At 48.3% G+C, this 17,627-nt stretch overlaps 3 protein-coding genes across 7 annotated transcripts in view; 2 read left to right on the top strand and 1 right to left on the bottom strand.

The window, feature by feature from the left end:
* Positions 1 to 72: 72 nt before the first annotated feature.
* Positions 73 to 8,947, bottom strand: ENOPH1 (enolase-phosphatase 1). Its single transcript, XM_057383877.1, has 6 exons — positions 8,795 to 8,947; positions 5,156 to 5,257; positions 4,439 to 4,641; positions 3,374 to 3,506; positions 2,984 to 3,107; positions 73 to 1,964 (listed from the first exon to the last, which is right to left on the bottom strand). The coding sequence occupies exons 1-6, from the start codon at positions 8,876 to 8,878 to the stop codon at positions 1,825 to 1,827; spliced, it is 786 nt and encodes a 261-aa protein (XP_057239860.1). The 5' UTR covers positions 8,879 to 8,947; the 3' UTR covers positions 73 to 1,824.
* Positions 8,948 to 9,259: 312 nt separating this feature from the next.
* HNRNPDL (heterogeneous nuclear ribonucleoprotein D like) lies at positions 9,260 to 13,388 on the top strand. Of its 3 annotated transcripts, XR_008966485.1 has the most exons (9): positions 9,260 to 9,445; positions 9,748 to 9,916; positions 10,005 to 10,166; positions 10,436 to 10,567; positions 10,681 to 10,795; positions 11,489 to 11,656; positions 11,836 to 11,932; positions 12,315 to 12,418; positions 13,119 to 13,388. XR_008966485.1 is itself a non-coding variant. In XM_057383874.1 (8 exons), the coding sequence occupies exons 1-7, from the start codon at positions 9,357 to 9,359 to the stop codon at positions 11,904 to 11,906; spliced, it is 906 nt and encodes a 301-aa protein (XP_057239857.1). In that variant the 5' UTR covers positions 9,260 to 9,356; the 3' UTR covers positions 11,907 to 11,932; positions 13,119 to 13,388. The 3 variants fall into 3 exon arrangements, 2 of the variants coding, with proteins under 2 accessions (XP_057239857.1, XP_057239859.1); XM_057383874.1 differs by lacking the exon at positions 12,315 to 12,418; XM_057383876.1 differs by having other exon boundaries at positions 12,315 to 13,388.
* A 1,611-nt stretch (positions 13,389 to 14,999) lies between these two features.
* Positions 15,000 to 17,627, top strand: part of HNRNPD (heterogeneous nuclear ribonucleoprotein D) — a 9,284-nt gene continuing 6,656 nt past the window's right edge. For all 3 annotated transcript variants that reach the window (XR_008966484.1, XM_057383872.1, XM_057383873.1), the window contains exon 1: positions 15,000 to 15,333. Coding sequence is in view for 2 of the 3 variants with exons in the window: in XM_057383872.1 (XP_057239855.1) it covers positions 15,128 to 15,333 (206 nt within the window). In the remaining variant the exon portion in view is untranslated. The remainder of the gene's footprint in view (positions 15,334 to 17,627) is intronic.

The raw sequence follows: 17,627 nt of genomic DNA, 5'->3' as shown, positions 1-17,627 counted from the left end.
TTTCTAACAGCACATTTCAGTATAACTAAATGACAACTGATACACACTGAAACATGACCACTAAATAAAGTGCTTTTATGGAGAAAGTGAGCTTTATTTTTGTCCCTACCCCAAGCATAGCTTTCTGATGGCAAAGGCAAAACAAAAGGTGAGTATTTATTTACAGTGTAATGATTAACATTATCACTTCAGGAAGCCAGGGACCATTCAGCCATGCAGATACACTTATTGTAACAGCACTAATTCAGCAGGCTCTTTCGAGGAGCAGGATCACACTCACTGCACAGCTCAGAAAGGCATCTGGGCTAGCTGCCCCRCAGCCTGACCTGCTACTATTTAATTTTTAGAAGGGCTGTGCTGGCACGATGTGGTTTCTTCCCCAAGTGTTGGTCTCTTGTTCTTTACTCACCAGCCTCCCTCAGCAGGGACAGCTGTAGATGTAGAGGAGAGCTCAGGAAGGCAGCATGCACATACTGTGGCTGGCTGTGAGAGCAAGACACCCGTGCATGAAGTGCCAGCAGCAGGGACTGGGAAAGCGGAGATTTCGGACAGGACTGCATCCACTACTACCAGCTATAACCTACCTGTGGCTCTCACTCCTGCACTGAGCCACAACTGAAATCCTAAAATGGTCAGGGAGGTAGTACAGCTTCCTTGGCAGGACAAGGCTGCTGCCTTAAAGAAGGGACTGGGGAAGGTGAAAGCAGGAAAACAGTGTTGACAGGTTTARAAATAAAATAAAATCTGCCTTTTAGGTGCTGGGATCACTGGTGATAAGACAGGAAGGCTAARTGCTGTGATGGAGTGAACACAATGAAAGCAAAGTTGTGTTTTTATTTACTACATTAGGAAAAGCTCCATGACCATCTGATCTACATTGGCACAACTTAGTAAGGTGAAAAGGTCAGGGGGTTAATTCTCATCAAATGCAGCAGGATGTCTGCCCTCAGGAGCATTGTCAAAGTTTGCTCACAGCTGACCAGTGATATGARCATGTGGCTGGGTGATGTTGGCTGGAGGAGGAGCTCCACGGGTCAGTGCTGAAATACTTCAGAAACGCTGTCAAGCTGACTTTGGGGTTCAGCCAGTTGCATGCCAGCACCATGATGCAGCAGTGAAGTGCGTCCAGAATTTAATTTTTAAAGCTCTACTTATATATACTTGACTTCATTCTGGCTAGGCYGGCTGTGGAGCTCTAAGCAGCTTCCATATGCAAGTTGTACTGTTTGGTACMTAGAGCTGCTGCAGACAGAGCCAAGATATACATTGTTCCCTGCCTAAAGAGCTTGCCTGAAGCAAGGGCTGGCTTTTTCTGTGTCGGCCCAAACCTACTGTATTATAGCCCACAACAGGCATTTTCCTTTGGGAATCCTAACTGTGGATATTTTTGACTTAGCCAGCAATCCCATCTGCGAGGAGAAGCTCCCATATCCCCCCGTGGTCCCCAGCACTCTCTCTGGGACATGGGGACATAAACTTTGTTTGCAGACTGCTTCTAAAACGGATGGAAACTCATGGTGGGGCATCTCAGCACCAGATTTCAGTGGGTGAGTCTGAAAGAAGCGTTCCCTTAGCTACCTGCTAGCCAGGAAAGGGGAGGAACAGCAGAGCTCATGGGTGCTGCTCCTTGCCCTGTTCCCAGCTCCAGCTGGCAGCAGGCCTCTGTCCTACTGCACAAGGGACCCCACACCACACTCTCCATCCATCCATGAGGCCCAAGACATAATGTGGATTTGGTTTGAAATTCTGATTATGGACAAAATTACCTAACATTTCACAAGGACAATTAGGTGAAGCACAGTCTTTTGTGCGTGCACCACTTTCCTAAGTGGAGGAAGGCAGGAAAAGTTCGGTGAAAGAYGAGATGAGGCTGTAATAGGATTTCTCATCGTCCGTCAGTCCTGCGTTGCCTGGTCTGATCACCACAGCCACGTGAGTGTCCGCCTCCTCGGCCGCATTGGCTTCTGAAACAAACAGAGGTGGGGAGAGCCAACATGAGAGCTGCTTACTGACCACCACATCAGGGTCCTTCTGGCTTGAGCATGCCCCAAAACACTTTTAAAGGTTGAGGCTGAGAAAGCAGCATTTGCACGTGGCAGGGCTCCAGAGAGGAAGCAGCTCCTGGCAGAGCTGCTGTGGATGGCTGGAGCTGCAGGAATGGACAGGAGCTGGCTGCCTCGCCATCCCTCCCCTCTGCCAGCTGATGGCTGTCCAAGGCACCTTRCAGGCAGCACACACCATCAGCTCTATTCCCGCTTCATCAGCCTGATTCCTGTCCCAAGGCTGTGGTCAGGCTATGTCATTTATGAGTCAAACACACCCCTCCCCCAGTCCCTTCTCACAGGCTTCTTTTTGCTCTCTGAGCACAAAAGGCCATTGGAAGATGATCCAGGGGAAAGGAGGTAACTACAAGCTCCCATCAGCTCTGCTGCCAAGGCTGGGGAGGAGGTAAGGACTAACTCTGGGGGACTGAGCTGGCTTAGACTGAGACACGGTGCCATTTCTGCCAAAAAGATGTTTCCAGCAAAGCAGGAAATTAAATTAGCTTTTCAAACCTGGCTTTCCAGGGGTCAATTCTTGGCAACCTGAAGCAATGTTTTCCTGTTGCTGAACACAGCCTAACTGTGAGTGGCACAAAGAACCAGCCACGTAGCAACACAGCAAACACCATCATTTCCCCTGAGCAGAGCCAAACCACTGACCCTGTTTGTAAATGGGGCGTGCTTCAGCTCTGCTTCAGCAGTCTCTCCTTCCTAGCTGGTGCAAAGGCAGGTTTTCTACTTGACCTATTTTCCCTCATTGCAGCGCTGCACAYGGGCATCCCACGGCTGTGCAAGCCCGGGTGTGTAAGGGAGGAGGATGGCAGCAGCCATAGGGAACCTGCTGAAGCATTTCTGGGCTGCTTGTGAGAAGCCAGCAGCACCTGAAGAGCACCTGCTGCCCCTGCACAGGTGAGAGCCAAYAGGACTGGCAGGTCACATACCTCGAGGAACATCGGTCAGGAAGAGGATGTTGTTGGTGGCGCACCCAATACTGGCAGCAATCCTCCTGTAGCTCTCACTTTCTACCTTGGGGCCTATTTTGGTATCAAAGTGGCCATCAAAGAGCTGAAACAGAGAGAGAAGCACAGGCCATTGCTGAGTGCCACCTGAAGAGCAGGAATAAACCTCCCTCCCTTTCTGCTACAGTAAGGAGGGGTTGGCGTRGCCATGCTCTCACAGTCAACTGGTTGAGTTTAATTCCCATGGGTTAAACCCATTGTGCCACCTTCCTGTCCCAGAATTGATTCACAAAGTATTACAGCAAGGGTGGTTGTGGGAGGGGAGTGCTCTGCAGGGGGACAAGCTGTAAGGAAGGTGGTAAGGTTATCTACCTCTAGGATATCACCTTCTGTAGAGTATCCGAACAGAAGCTTCTGGGCTTCGACACTGCCTGAGGAGTAGATATAGACCTTCATCCCTGCTTCCCGCCACTTCCGGATGGCTGGAACCACATCCTCGAAGATTCTGCAGCAAAACAGGGCAGCAGCTAAGGGCAAACCCAGAGGCACCTGGAGGGATGTCATTAGCAAGGCACTGTGACAAATAGTTTTGTCCCCTTTGTTTTCAAGGGGACTTCATTTCCCATTTGCTCAGGTCTCCTGGAACCAGCGAGTTTATTTCAGCACAAGGTGATGCAGAGCTGGGCAAGGAGATTTTAAGAGATTTCACCCCTTGAATGCAGCCAACCAGGCAGCTTTTGCCACCACTTTTTGGGTCACTGTGAGAGAATTTAGCCCTGTTTTTAAAAACAAAACCAAGAGATATCTGTCTCAACTTGTTTTTGGGTTTTGTTACTTTCTCTGGTGTATGTTTACATTTTKCTGTGTGCTACTTTTCTTCTTCCTTGTTCTTCATTTGAYAAAACACTTTGTGAATTTATGGGATTGTTTCCTTACTTAGAGACCTGAAATGCATGGTTTAACCAAGCGTCTCTTGATCTAAATAAGTTTAGGCTTAATTCCATTTGTGCCTACTCAATCACTCCTCTATTGTRGCTGAAACATAAAGAGGAACCTGAWGACAAAAAGAAGTGGAAAAGCAGGAAACACACAAGTAAAAGACAAAGCAGGAGGAAACAACTGAAAGGGTCTGACCCTGCAACCCTGGCTTGTTTATATTTGTTTCAAAATATGAGTGCAATTTGGGGATAGAAATACAAGACGGAGAACTGTAAGAAGCTCATACTTGTGCCTTAGACTCTAGATRTACCAAGAAATCTCTCAAATATTGCCTTGCTCACTGAGCTGGTGATCCTGTTTGTATTTGTACATGGGGCTGTTCCCAGGAATAGCTTATGCATAGAAATGCTTATGCTCTGCTAATAAACATTTAGGAAAGATGCCCCCCATCCCTGCCGCCCCTGGAGGGGGCACACAACTACTCACACAATTACTCACTCTCCTTTGACGTGCCCGGTGGCATAGGCTGCCCTCCACATGTGGCCCTGCAGCTGCTTCAGTGCCGTGGTCTTCCTGTCCAGGGACATCTGCCAGTGCACGTTGTCTACAACAGCCTGGATGACCCTCTCCAGCTCCTCTTCCCCACTGCCACTCTCCAAAGGGATCGGCACGGCCCCRTCCAGGCTGGAGTCCTCCTGAGCCTGGAAAGCAGCTCTTTTAGTTACAGCAGGGTGTTCATAATGCCAAGGCTGTGGTTAGATCCCTGYATGGGCCATTYGCTAAAGAGTTGGGCTTGRTGATCTTTGTGGGAATATTGTGTGATTCTGTGCAATCATCCATGATGAAAAGAGGGAAGGAAAGGGGAGGAGCGGTTTCATCACCTGTAAGGCAGGGAAAGTGGTCTAACACCTGCATCCATGCACCCCTGTGCATGACACTGCTTGAGCTGCTCTTCACACCAGGGGTTACAATCTTGTTTGAATGCTTTCCTCAAAGGGAAATTGAGGCTTCAGTTGTGTTTAGAAATAGTTGTTTCGATTGTTCTTTCCAAACCTAACTATTAGCATTACTGTAGCTGTATTGTGAATACTTTAATGAGAACTCTGCTTGCTTAAGTATTTAATTACTGAAATTAAGACAAAGAAGCAAATCCATCTGTTGGCTTCAGCCACAGGTCTCAAATTGGTATACCACAGAATAACTCTGTTACCTCACCTGTTTCCTCAGAAGTCCGACATCCYGCTGGCACTCCTCCTCCTCCCAGTGAGCACGCAGATACTCCTTCACGTTGTCTTTGATGTAAGGGAACAAGGTTTCCTGGCAGAAAAACAGGCTGCTCCTTTAACCTGGCAAAGGTAAGTCTGACTAGCTTTTAAAGGAGCTGTTTGCACATGATGCCATGTACAGTAGTTTTCCCAACTTCAGCTTTCCCTGCACTTCTGCAGGCAGTGAAACTTCCTGCCAACTTCACCAACTGAGCCAACCTCAGGCCAAGGCCAGTGCAGGTGCATTTTCTACACAAATGTTTACGTAGCTGRAACTTTTAAGCCCTGCGATGAAAGGGTGATAACTTCTCCTGGATTTGCCAAAAAATGTCTCAAATGGCACATGTGACCCCACATTCCCACCAGCTGATGGGTACAAGGCTGACAGTGTATGTACTTGGAACTGACAAGTTATGCCACTGTATTTTTGGGGCACTTGTCCTAGCAAAGGTCATTCTGAAAACACATCTCAGCCTCTCACCAAAGCTAGAGGACCTTTTAAAATGAAAAGCCTGGTCTGGTGACACCGAGCTCCACAGGACAGTCTTGCAAATGAAATTAAATGGGGTTTGGGAAAAGTGCCACAGGAAAATTACAAACCTTCACAGAGATCCCAAGGGCAACCAGAAATAATTACAAATTGCTCTCATTAGYGGTGTTTAACGAGTCAGAAGCCACAAGCAGCCATTGTGCATCTCTGGGTGCAGAAAAAGCCTCAAGTCAAGGAGAAGAGCAGGGAACTCCTTCCTTTGGGTACAGAACTGAGCTTTTCTTAACTGGGAAAAAACTAACCTCAGCTCATCTCTCCTCAAAAAATGTCCCATAGTTTCTTTCTTCCTGTTGTATGTCACCTTTAGCTTGTTATTCAATTAAGAAAGCAGTGGTCCTGAGAGTGTGATGTGGTGACAGAACTGCAGGATTTTCTATTGCTCTAATATTGTATTTTCCAAGCTGTATATCTTAAAAACAATGTAAATTGCCTAAAAAATTACCRCAAACTTGTCTAGGGAAATCAGAAGCCTTTTAATACCTTCAGGTACCTTCTTGCTTCCTTTACTTTCAAACTATCTTTTAGATCACRGAGGAAATTAAAGAGAGTCCACTGGGAAATGCATCTGACCTGCTGACTTCCTTTACAACTCGGATGTTGAAAGGTCCCAATTGTTTTCCAAAAGCAGTGTTTCATACTCTTGTGCTGGCTAAGAAAAACTTCCAAACAGGCTCTGAACGATCAGTGCATTCTGTGATTTGGGGGATTTTAAAAGGGTAAAAGTCTCCATCCTTGACTGACTGACAAAAGTCTGTGGACCAAGAGGGGACACCCACATGGCAGCTGGAATAGTAGACAGCCAGTGGGACAGATGGTTTATGACTGTCAACAGTGATCCCAGTCGGTGATGTACCAAGTTTAATAGGCCATGAGTCTGTGTGGAAGACTCCTCACAGCCTGCAAAGAAAACACTTCCACCTCTGCCACTTCAGCTTTCAGCAAAARCTGGCAGCTGCAACCTCTTGAACAGGTTTAACTGGGTCCATTCTAAGTTCACCCACTTTTCCTTCCCTTGCAGAACAGAGATATGAGCCTGCCTGTGCACAGCTCCCATCCCTCTGCCTGCCTCCTTTGCATGCTGGAGGAATGATCAGGCTCCTCGGCATCATCCAGCCCCAACACAGCTTGGCAGGGTGGAGAAACATCCTCCAGCAAACACAGCTGGACAGCCCTCTAAGCCTTCACAACTGCTTACAGCAATGTCAAACCCAGCATAGAAAGGGAAGCATTTTTACCACCAGCAGCCGCCCATGCACTTTACTGTAATTAGCACTTGYAGGATTTTAAGTGACCAGGGTCCATTTTCCTCTCAATGTCCATGCAAGCTCTSACAAAGTTCAGTGACAATATTATAGGTGTATTATAAACAACTCTTTTACAGGAGATCTAGCAAATCCCACAGGATGTAGTTTATGTAATTACATCTCTTCCCCAGCCACCTACTTCCACTCTGCCAGGGCAGACAYAGCAAATGAGAAAACTTGGTGACCACTAATTGGAGGTCACTAAATACTSTCTTTTCTGGTATCTTTGCTTCATACACCCACCAACTGACTCATTCTATTTCTTTACTTGGTATCTTCAGTCATTCTAAAATTAGAGAAAGGATTAAATAAATAAAATATTTTAATATTAAAGAATAAAGTGCCTGCTGAACTAGCGGTGGACTTTTCAAATAGAAATTACAATGGTTAACTGAAAGACCAAATTAAATAACTTKTTCCAAATATTTTCAGGATTTYCAGCAAACTGAATTTTATTGAGAACCAAAACTCATTAGRCCTCCCTGCAACAGAAAAACTTCGGGTGGAAACCTTTAGTCTCAGGGGTATGGCACATTTGCACAACTGCAAAACGGCTTCAGGGTGTATTATAAACAACTGTAATGCTCTRTTAGATGCTTAGTAAGAAACCTGAGCTGTCCAAACTGTTCAAATTGAAAGATATTGARGGTAGAGAGACAACTGTAATGCCATCTAGGTCTGAAGTTTCTTCAAGAGCTGTGAAGAACACGGACAGGAAAGATGTAGGTCACGCTGTTCATCTGTTAAAACTGTGCTAGCAGAAACCTCTAGAAAGCCTGTCAGGAGYCTTCACTTGCCATGTGGGTCACAAAGCACCTTTGTAAGCCACCGGCTARAAAGATCTGCCAAAAGCTGTAATGTATCACGGAGAAATCCAGGTTAATTAACGGCAGGAGAAGGGATCCATCCGTTCGGTGTCTCAGCAAGCCGCTCCCTCCTGCGAAGCAAAACCTCCGGGAGAGGAGGGACTCGCGCCTACGAAAATTTGCGGTTCTCCAAGCGCCCGTGACTCGCAGACTTCCCAGTCCCTTCGGTTGTGCACCTAAACCAGCTTTTCCAGCACTCYTAAGCCTTTTTCAAGGCGCGGGAAGCCACTCGTACGCTCGCTGCCACTCCAGTCCCTGTCGCGTACACTCCGCGTGTCCCCTGCGATTCCTCCCGCAGTGCTGGACACGCACCGCTGGCACACTGGTGGCATTTGGCTCTGCCACTCCCCCGAAGGGAAAGGGCTGCGGATAACCCCGACAATTATCAATTATCKCAAATTGCTAATTACTGAAATTAAGGCAAAGAAGCATCGTACTYCAAACAGCGTCTGAGGCTCTCTGCAGACCCGGGTGCGGTGCTGCAGCTCCAGCCATCAAAGGAACAGCGATGCTCGAGGGCTTTTCCCGGATGAGGCTGCGAGCATACCAACTGTCCTTTATCCACGAAAAATATCCCTGACCTGCCCCGATTCTCAGCGACAGTGCCCAGCTACCCTGCCCACCAAAGGGGCGGCCGATCGCCAAGACAAGGCGTCTTTTCTCGTGAGCAYTATTCGGAAAAACGCAGAAAATGGGTCACGGCTCTCGCTCCCGGCGGCACCTCGGGCCTGCCCCGCGGCGAGCTGCCAGGGCTGGGGAGTCACGGTACGAACGGCGATGCTGAGGGAGCGTTCCGCCACGCCAGRGCTGGGGAGTCACCATTAGAAGCGGCGATGCTACCGGAGCCCCCCGCAGTGCCGGGGTCTTACCTGGACGAAGGCGATGGGGGTGGTGGTGCCCTCGATGTCCAGCAGGATGGCGCGCACCTCCGCCGGCACCGGCAGCACGCCCATGGCGGCGGCGGCGGCACGTGGGGCGCACCGGGGACGCGCGGCGGCGGAGGGGAGCGCCGAGCCGGCTGTGCCCGCCCCCGGAGCGCTCGCCCCGCCCCGCCCCGCGGCCGCCTGAACCGGGTTTCTGGGTTACGCGTTATAGCCCACCCCCGGCCGGCCCGCCCAGCCCCGGGGCCCGCCCGTCCCGGTAGCCGGTGCGGCGGTGCAGCCGTGCCCGTCCCCGCCCGGGGCAGCGGCACCGGCTCGGCCCGGCCCGGCCCGCGCGATGGCGGCCACAGGGCGGCTGCTGCAGCTCCGCCGCTCCCCGCCGGGGGCGCTGCGGCGCCGGGCGAGAGGGCGGCGCTGATTGGCTGCCGGCGCGGGTATATAAGGGAGGAGCAGGCGGTGCCCGGATCTCTTCCGCCGCCATTTTCTGCCGGGCTCAGGTCTCCGCTGTCTCCGTCGCTCGCACGAGCACCCCCGCCGCCCTCGCCCCGCCATGGAGGACGCGACTGAGATGAGCGGCGGCCAGGAGGAGTTCGCCGAGGGCTCCAAGATTAACGCTAGCAAGAACCAGCAGGACGACGGGTAGGGCCGGGGAATGTGGTGGGGGGGGGAGGTGTGGGGGAGTCGCGCCTCCATCTCCGCCGCCCGGCCTGCGGCTCTGGGGGGTGCGGCTCGCTGTCTGGGGGGAGCGGGGCCTTCCCTTCCCGCACCATGGCCGCGCCCGCCTTTGTGTCCCGGGCGGGTGACCCAGTTTCCGCGGGGCGGGGACAGGGACAGGGACGGGGGGGCCGATCGGGGCCGTGACGTCACCGGCCTGTGGGGGCGCGGGCGGGGCTCCCCCGTCGCTCCCTCACCCGTATCCGTACGCGTTTCCTGCCCCACAGGAAAATGTTCATCGGAGGCCTCAGCTGGGACACCAGCAAGAAGGACCTGACGGAGTATCTCTCGCGTTTCGGCGAGGTCGTGGATTGCACAATCAAAACAGACCCGGTCACAGGAAGGTCGAGGGGGTTTGGGTTCGTGCTCTTCAAGGATGCTGCCAGCGTGGAGAAGGTGGGTGGTTTTCCTGCGGATCGATGGCRTGGAGCCAGCTTGTGTTGCTGTAGCAATCTGAGACTTTGTTCCTTTGTTTGCATTTTAGGTGTTGGAACTGAAGGAGCATAAACTGGATGGGAAGTTAATAGATCCTAAAAGGGCCAAAGCGTTGAAAGGGAAAGAGCCACCAAAAAAAGTATTTGTTGGTGGGCTGAGTCCAGATACATCTGAAGAACAGATTAAGGAGTACTTCGGTGCTTTTGGCGAGGTACAGTATATTGGCATATAAGAACATTTTTGGTTTTTAAGGGTGGTTTTGCCTCTCTCTTAAGACAGAATTTGTAAGGAGGGAGTTGGCTCAGGCTCATACAGAATTAGAGATGATGGATTCTAAATGTTAATAATTTCATGGAATTGTAATGGTAGATTTATAGCTGCCTGAAGTAGTCACCATAGATGTTGTACTGCCAGATGGTTCTGGGGCATAAAAAGTTGCTTTCAGATTTCACGCATTGTTTATATTCATTTTGATTTCAGATTGAAAACATTGAACTTCCAATGGACACAAAGACGAATGAGAGGAGGGGCTTCTGTTTTATCACATACACAGATGAAGAGCCAGTAAAGAAGTTACTGGAGAGCAGATACCACCAGATTGGTTCAGGCAAGGTAGGAAAACTTTTGTTCTTTGCATGTGAAATGTATCTCTGTAGGCTTCTGTGAAAGCAGCTCACAAAATGCTGTTGAAATTCTTGAGGATTAAAGCATTTCTGTCCTTACAGTGTGAGATCAAAGTAGCACAGCCCAAAGAGGTGTACAGACAGCAGCAGCAGCAGCAGAAAGGAGGGAAGAGCAATTCTTCTGGTGGACGTGGAGGTGGAAGGGGGCGTGGACGGGGTRAGTGTTTTCAGTGGTTCTGTTAATGTATGTGCTTAGGTGTCTTACCAGACACTCAGATGTTTGTAGATATTCCAGGTTTCAGGCGGTGTTCAGGTTTCATGTTTAAATCAAATGTGTAAAATAGCCTGTTAGTAAATGGTGGTTTGGTGGTTTTGAGTGCTTGTTTGGGCTGAGGAATTTCCTCTTKCTCTGCTTGCATTCCAGTGAAGTGGCAAGACAGATACAGGGTGTTTTTGTGCACCCACAGTGGACAGTGTAGCTAGTGCAGTTACACTTCCACTTAAAAGGGATACACCTAATTGGCTCCTGGGTAAGAAACCCTGAGCAACATGTTTGCTTAGGAGGAGGGTGGTCACTTTRCTGCACTTTCACATGGATCAGGAGGAGTCAGCTGTGCTGTTACATTTTAATGCATCTCAAATCTTAAAAGGTCAAGCAGTCACAAGTAACACCACGCAGTAAGGCTGTGGTCCTGTGGTGTCACTTGGTGCTCAGTCAATTACTGATTATTCTCGCATCCAAATGGAATATCTCAATTTTTTTTTTTAAATTACTATTCTTGGGGAGGTAGAAGGATTCTTTTGGGTAATAGCTCTAGTGTAGAAAGATTGCCATTGAAAGTTAGATGAAGTGGTGCWGGAGAGGRGGGAAATAAATTTTGAAACTTACACTTGCTTTACTTGATTTCAGGTCAGGGACAAAACTGGAATCAAGGATTCAATAACTATTACGATCAAGGATATGGAAATTACAATAGCGCTTACAGTGATCAGAGCTACAGTGGCTATGGAGGCTACGACTACTCTGGGTACAACTATCCTAACTATGGATACGGGCCAGGATACACAGATTACAGTGGTAAGTGGTTTTGCCCTCATTCCTGATAACAACAAGAGCATGCATCCCCTCTCTGGAAAGTTGCTCTTACTCAGCACACAGCTCTAAAGATTTTTTAGTGTGCTGCTGTGTGTGAAGTCTCCTTCTGAAGCTGAATGTTAAAACTGATTGTTWTGTTTTTTCCCCTGTGTTACCTGCAGGCCAACAAAGTACGTATGGGAAGGCGTCCCGTGGCGGCGGCAACCACCAAAACAACTACCAGCCGTACTAAAGCAGTACCTAGTACCTGACAAACAGGTGTGTACATGAGCACAAGCTCCACTCCRACTATGTCTAATCTAATTTAAAGATCAATAGACAAACGAAGAGTAAAAACTTGCCTAGCATGACTTTTCCTTTAACTAAGCTTTTGTTAACTTAAAAAATACCTTTTTTTTTTAAACCAGCTTTGCCTACGTGTCTATAGATCTTTAACTTTGTAAAAATGTGACTTTATCTTCTTTAGTACTTCAGAAAAACATAAGAGTTTTTCTGGTTTGCGTTGTGTACCAGGTGRTCTAGAGGAATAATTAAACTTATTAGAAGTATTAACAGGTAAAGTACTGAAATGGGTACAACTTAAGGAAAACAAGAATGTTGTCTTCTAACTCTGACATTATACCTTGTTTGTACCCGCCAGCGGGAACTTCATTGCAGGCCGTGTGTCACCCTGACCACGTCTATCTCTGGGGTCGCACGTTGCAGGCAGAGCGCAAGGCATACACCAGAAAACGCTGTCCTGTGGTATGGTCTCTTCCAACTTCATGTACCAGCGTAAAGATTAAAGTGGAAAACTTCAGACTTTGGCTTCTTTTTTTAATCTTTTTTGGAGATTAAAGTGTCTTTTTAACTTAAATGGTTTTTTACAGGAGTTAAAGTACATAAATGCCTTTACAGCTTAATCATTTGGTCTTCTGTTTAGTGTTGTATTTCAATTGTGGAACCTCATTTTAAATGTGCATTCTTTAAGATTTTAATGCTTGCTTTTTTCTTTTTATAGCTAATAGTGAAATCTGCAAACCAAAACGAACTTTTAAATCTGGATAAACAGTAAAGATCATATGCWTATGGACTGTCTGAACTAAAGTGAYCTGACTTKTGTTGTACATAAGTCATTTGRTTGTCTAAACAAATAATCAGAAACCCTTTTGGCAGTGTTTCCAATGGAAAGGAAAGTCATCCAGAGCCTGCTTACTTGTCTGACATGGATATTTGTTATTTTGGAGCAGCTTCTTAGATGGGCTGAATGGCAGTATTTGGGAAAATAAATTACTGATGGGTAAATAAATAAACCTCTTGTGGTACCTTCATAAATATGCATATGATCTTTAACAGTGAAGAAAGGAATATATAGAAGACTTAAAGCAGTTCATGAAAATGGACCTTTTAACAATTCTGTAGTAACTGTCACAGATCTGACATGCATTTTGTCTTCATTTTTTAGGTAGAGATACTGCAACAAAAGCCATCTTGCAACGCATCGTGAGTGAATGGAGGGTGGTCTTCRTGAGAAGAAATGACTATTTTGTAAAAGACTTTTAGTGTATGACACAACTGTGTCCAACTGTACATAGCGGCCGACTAGTTTTCTTTTATGGTTTTTACTTTTCTTTTTGCCATTCATGTTATGACACAATGTGGACTTGTGTTTATACAAACTTTATTTGTATAATTTCATGTTAAAGGATTCTCTAATAAATGCTTACTTAAGTGAGTGTGTAGTCTTGMTGTCACCTTAAAGTGGTGTAACTACTAACTTGGATGGAAAGGCAGGTATCTCTCTGGAAATCAAGATTACTGTGAAAACAGGTCTYTACACCCCACTTTTTCTCTTGATGTGTCTGAAAAGAGCACCATAGTGCTTGGAGCTATCATCATTCTGGAGGATGGCAGAGTTGTGTCCTGCCCTCTGCAGAAAGGAGAGAGTGGTCTGTGGCACAATGCTGCCAATCTAGAACTATAGCAGTACCTTTTTAATGCTGAGAGCACTACTTTTGAGCTGGAGATTTTCAAAGTTTTTTAAACACTTAAAACCATTCTCAAGCACTTAAAACTTATTCTAGAATCTAGCTTAATTACTTTCCTACACAATTCCTGTGTATTCTGATTTCAAGCAGGACATTACAAGTTCTTGAACTTTAGGGTCAGCAAGTCTTTCCTGTACAACTTTGCATCTACAAGTTAGGTCCTGTACTGGACTCTTCTACCCTGCATCAGAGAACAGGTTTCCCATCTAGTGCACACAAGCAAACAACTAAAAGCCCGAGTGACTGATTGCTGGATGCTGCATTACCCAGCGTGTTCTTTTTGGATTAGGAGAATTCTTGGGATAGGTAAAAGCATACACATTCTGTCTGAGGCCAAAGCAGTCTGCCTGAAGTCTTGATTTTTTCTCAGCACAAGTACCTCATCAAGCATCAAAATAAACCTTGCTWGTTAGAATTCACTAAAGAAACTGCATGGGACTGCTGGGAGAAGCCAGAGCAGTGTGTGAGTTCATACATTGACTTTGGGAATGCAGCTGGATCTAGCAGTGTCCTCCAGCAGCAGCTGCAGGCTGGAGACGTGTCACTATGATGCGGCTGTGTTGCTACATGGGGTTGTTAACATAGGAAACCCCACAAAGCCAAGTTTTACTTCAAGCTGTGATCCTCCCCCTCTACTCAGCCCTGGTGAGGGCATCTGGAGTGCTATGTCCACTTCTGAGTTCCTCGGGACACGGAAGACAAGGAGATAGTGCACAGCTTCCAGTGGAGGGCCACAAAGATGATGATGAGGCTGGAGCCGAGTCTGAAGCAGCTCACTGATGAGGAGAGATTGGGAGCTGGGCCTGTTTAATCAGGAGAAGGCTGAAAGGGATCTCATCAATGCGCATAAATCTCTCAAAGGTGGGTGCCAAGAGGATGGTGCCAGACACTTTTCAGTGGTGCCCAGTGACAGAGTGAGGAGCAATGGCCATAAATTGAAACACAAGTTCCACCTCACTATGAGGAAAGACTTCTTAAGCTGAGGGTGGCAGAGCATTGAACAGCTACGCAGGGAAGCTGTGGGGTCTCCCTTTCGGGAGCCGTTCCAGACGCAGCTGGACAAGATCCCGTGTCACCCACTGCAGGTGACCCTGCCTTGGTTGATGTTCAGAGGCCCCGTGCAGCGCTATCGATTCTGTGGCTCTCCATGCGGGCCCCGCCGGGCTCCGTGCGCTCCCCGGGCCGTGCAGGAGCTCCCCCCGCGCTCCCTCACGGCTCCCCGGGGGCGGTGTCACGTGTCCCGCCCGCCGCGCTCCTTCCGGCCGCCATTTTAGGTTGGGTCGGTGGCGGCGCCATTAAAAACAGGGAGCGAGAGGAGGAGGGATCGGCGGTATCGGCGCGCTCGGCCGGGGCCGCCAGCGGGGCCGGGGCCTCGGCGGGGAGGCGGCAGCACCGGGGGTGGCCGGTGCGGGGCGGCGGCGGCGCYATGTCGGATCAGCAGTTCGCTCTTGACTCGGCGGCGGTGGCGGCGGGCGCCGGGGGCGGCGCGGCGGAGCCGGCGGAGCAGCCTGAGGGGCAGGCGGGGGCCGGGGGCACCGATGGGGGAGGCGGAGGCGGAGGCGGCGGTGGAGGCGGCGGGATCGAGTCGGAAGGAGCCAAGATCGACGCCAGCAAGAACGAGGAGGACGAGGGGTGAGCGGCGGGGGCGAGTTGTGTGTCCCGGGCGGGGCCCAGCGCTCTSGGCTCGGCCCGGCCCGGCCTGGCCCCGCTCGCCGCCCTGTTTGTTTACTTGGCGCTTCGGCGACGTCACGGGCCGGGCCGGTCGGCGGGGGCGGTGTCTGGTCCCGCTGTGTACAAATGGTGTGATGTGCGCCTAACTACAGATCCCTTTTACTTATTTTTCTWTTTAAGGATGTCTTTTCTATGAGTTAAAGCGCGGTGCGTGCGTTAAGACCGTAACTCGGTGTAGCCGAATCCTCGGATTGCAGTCGCAGTATTGCCGTGTGCTGTAAACATCATGTTGTGTCAGCTGAGTGTCAGTGAGAGGTGTGATGCACCGSGGCTTCTTCCCAGCCTAGAATATCCCTTTGCTTCTCACGGAATTTGCTGTGGGGAGGATTATGTTCKGTGGTGTCTGAGCTTGAGAAGTAGGAGGAGTCGAAAAGGTAGGAAGCTAAGTCGGGGGAGTTCAGGTTAGGTATCGGGAAAAGGTTTTTCACCTGGAGGATGATTGGCTTCACAGGGAAATGGTTACGCACAAGTTCGAGGAGTATTTGGACAATTMTCTCAGGCACATAATGTGACTCAGGGTGTCCTGTGCAGGGCTAGGAGTTGGACTCGCTGATTCTGATAAATCCCTTCCAACTCAGCATGTTCTGTTCTTTTTTATGAAGAATAAAGATAGCTTTTAATCTWCAGAGGGTCTCTGCCTGGGGCAGTGTCACTTTTGTATTGCCGGTGAAATTTGTGTGTAGTAAATCCAATGACAGGACAGGCTGATGCACTCTGCTGTCGGGCCCATAAGAAACTCGAGTTGCAGGTCTGTTTTTRGTCAAGGAAGAAAATAACCTGGATAAAGGAGCACTAGCTACCGTACCCTGCAGATACCTGCTGTGTCGCCTCCCCAGATGTCTTCCTTTTTAAATAAAAACCTGGGATGCATGCTGCTGATAGACATGTTAATAGTCTGGGATACTGCGGAGGGAGAGAACAGGAGCCCTTTTCTGAGTGTTTTGCTGGGATTAGCATAAATTAGAATGGTTTTCTTACTTTTCACCTGCTCTTAATGACTTTAAATATCTTTGGAGTKTAAATGTGTTTTACTTATTGTCCATGAATAAAGGGTTTTCACGGGCAAGCTCGGGTTCTTTTGAGGCTGCATAGCCTAGAAAAACTTGTCTCTAAGCAGTGCAGTGACATTTGGCAGTGATGACACGTATCACACATTGACTTTTTCTACTTCAGTCCTTTTATTTGACCTGTCAGTTCTTCTTGCTGTACAGGAAACAAAGTGTTTCAAGAACACTCTTGGTAGTGGAGGGAAAGCAGCATACCGGTGATATCTGTRCTCTGTTTAGCTAAGTCTGAAGTTTGAAAGCTTTCCTAGTGAACTKCTGGCAACTTATTTTGAAAAACTATGTGCTGATGTGGCTTACCCTAGCCAGACTGTGGGGTAGGAARTATATGTATTTTACAAGTTTTTGGCTTGTGACACTGCTCCTGGGTGGTTTGTTGTGCTYGCGTTTGTGTTGTAGCCTTCACCTGAGCTCAGTGTTGTGGAGCAGTAGGTTRTGTAGGGGCAGACTGAAGCAGCCATGGTTTGCTGCTCTGTGACAGGGTTCRAAGGTGCAGTTAGTGTGTGGGGGGATGAAAAATCTTCAGAGGCTTCTGGTTTGGAGCTCGTGTTCTTGGTCTGTCTGTCCTTAGTGATGCAAAGCAAAGTTTGTATGTTCATATTTTGAGACAGGTGGATTGTGGAGCAAGTGTAAGTTCAGTAGTAGCTGCTAGAGCATCACTACCCCCCATGTGTCAGAAACACGGTGCTGCATCCGCAGAGGATGTTCTGTTTGGCTGCTTAAAAAACAGTCCACAGAAGAGCAAACTAAGGACCTTAATGATGGGTGAACAAAGGGCAGAAAGCATCCTTGGGTTTGTTGTCCCTGCTGGCATGAGTTATGCTGTTTTACATGATTGGCAGGAATATTTGTGTGTGGGAAGTGGAAGGGCTGGAAATATGATASAGTGGTTTTTCAGGTTTTTTGATAACTGTGTCTGATTTTGGGGTAAGGTGGTACAGTGAAAATGAGCAAAGTTTTGTAGAAAACGCTTTTGTAGATCATAATAGACCATATATTTTGGTTGGAGCTCACTGAAAAATCTTCTTTATCAGTATTAGAAGAGATCATCTCAAATCAAATCCTCTTTTGAATGGGTGCCTAAACCCTGTGCCTAATAACTTGGAATGTTTCATTTGTGCATACTGGCTG

Source organism: Malurus melanocephalus, unplaced genomic scaffold (genome assembly GCF_030028575.1).
Source record: "Malurus melanocephalus ecotype Western Australia unplaced genomic scaffold, MMel_1.1 scaffold_668, whole genome shotgun sequence".
NCBI classification, from domain to species: domain Eukaryota; kingdom Metazoa; phylum Chordata; class Aves; order Passeriformes; family Maluridae; genus Malurus; species Malurus melanocephalus.
Note: the sequence above shows the minus strand (reverse complement) of the source record. Positions and strands in the feature narration are given on the sequence as shown.

What these genes read in the sequence shown, in the direction of transcription:
- HNRNPDL (XM_057383874.1), top strand. Translation starts at nt 9,357, where the DNA reads ATGGAGGACGCGACTGAGATGAGCGGCGGCCAGGAGGAGTTCGCCGAG. An exon ending in AAGAACCAGCAGGACGACGG is followed by an intron (nt 9,446 to 9,747) that starts GTAGGGCCGGGG and finishes CCTGCCCCACAG; the next exon opens with GAAAATGTTCATCGGAGGCC. An exon ending in ACCAGATTGGTTCAGGCAAG is followed by an intron (nt 10,568 to 10,680) that starts GTAGGAAAACTT and finishes CTGTCCTTACAG; the next exon opens with TGTGAGATCAAAGTAGCACA.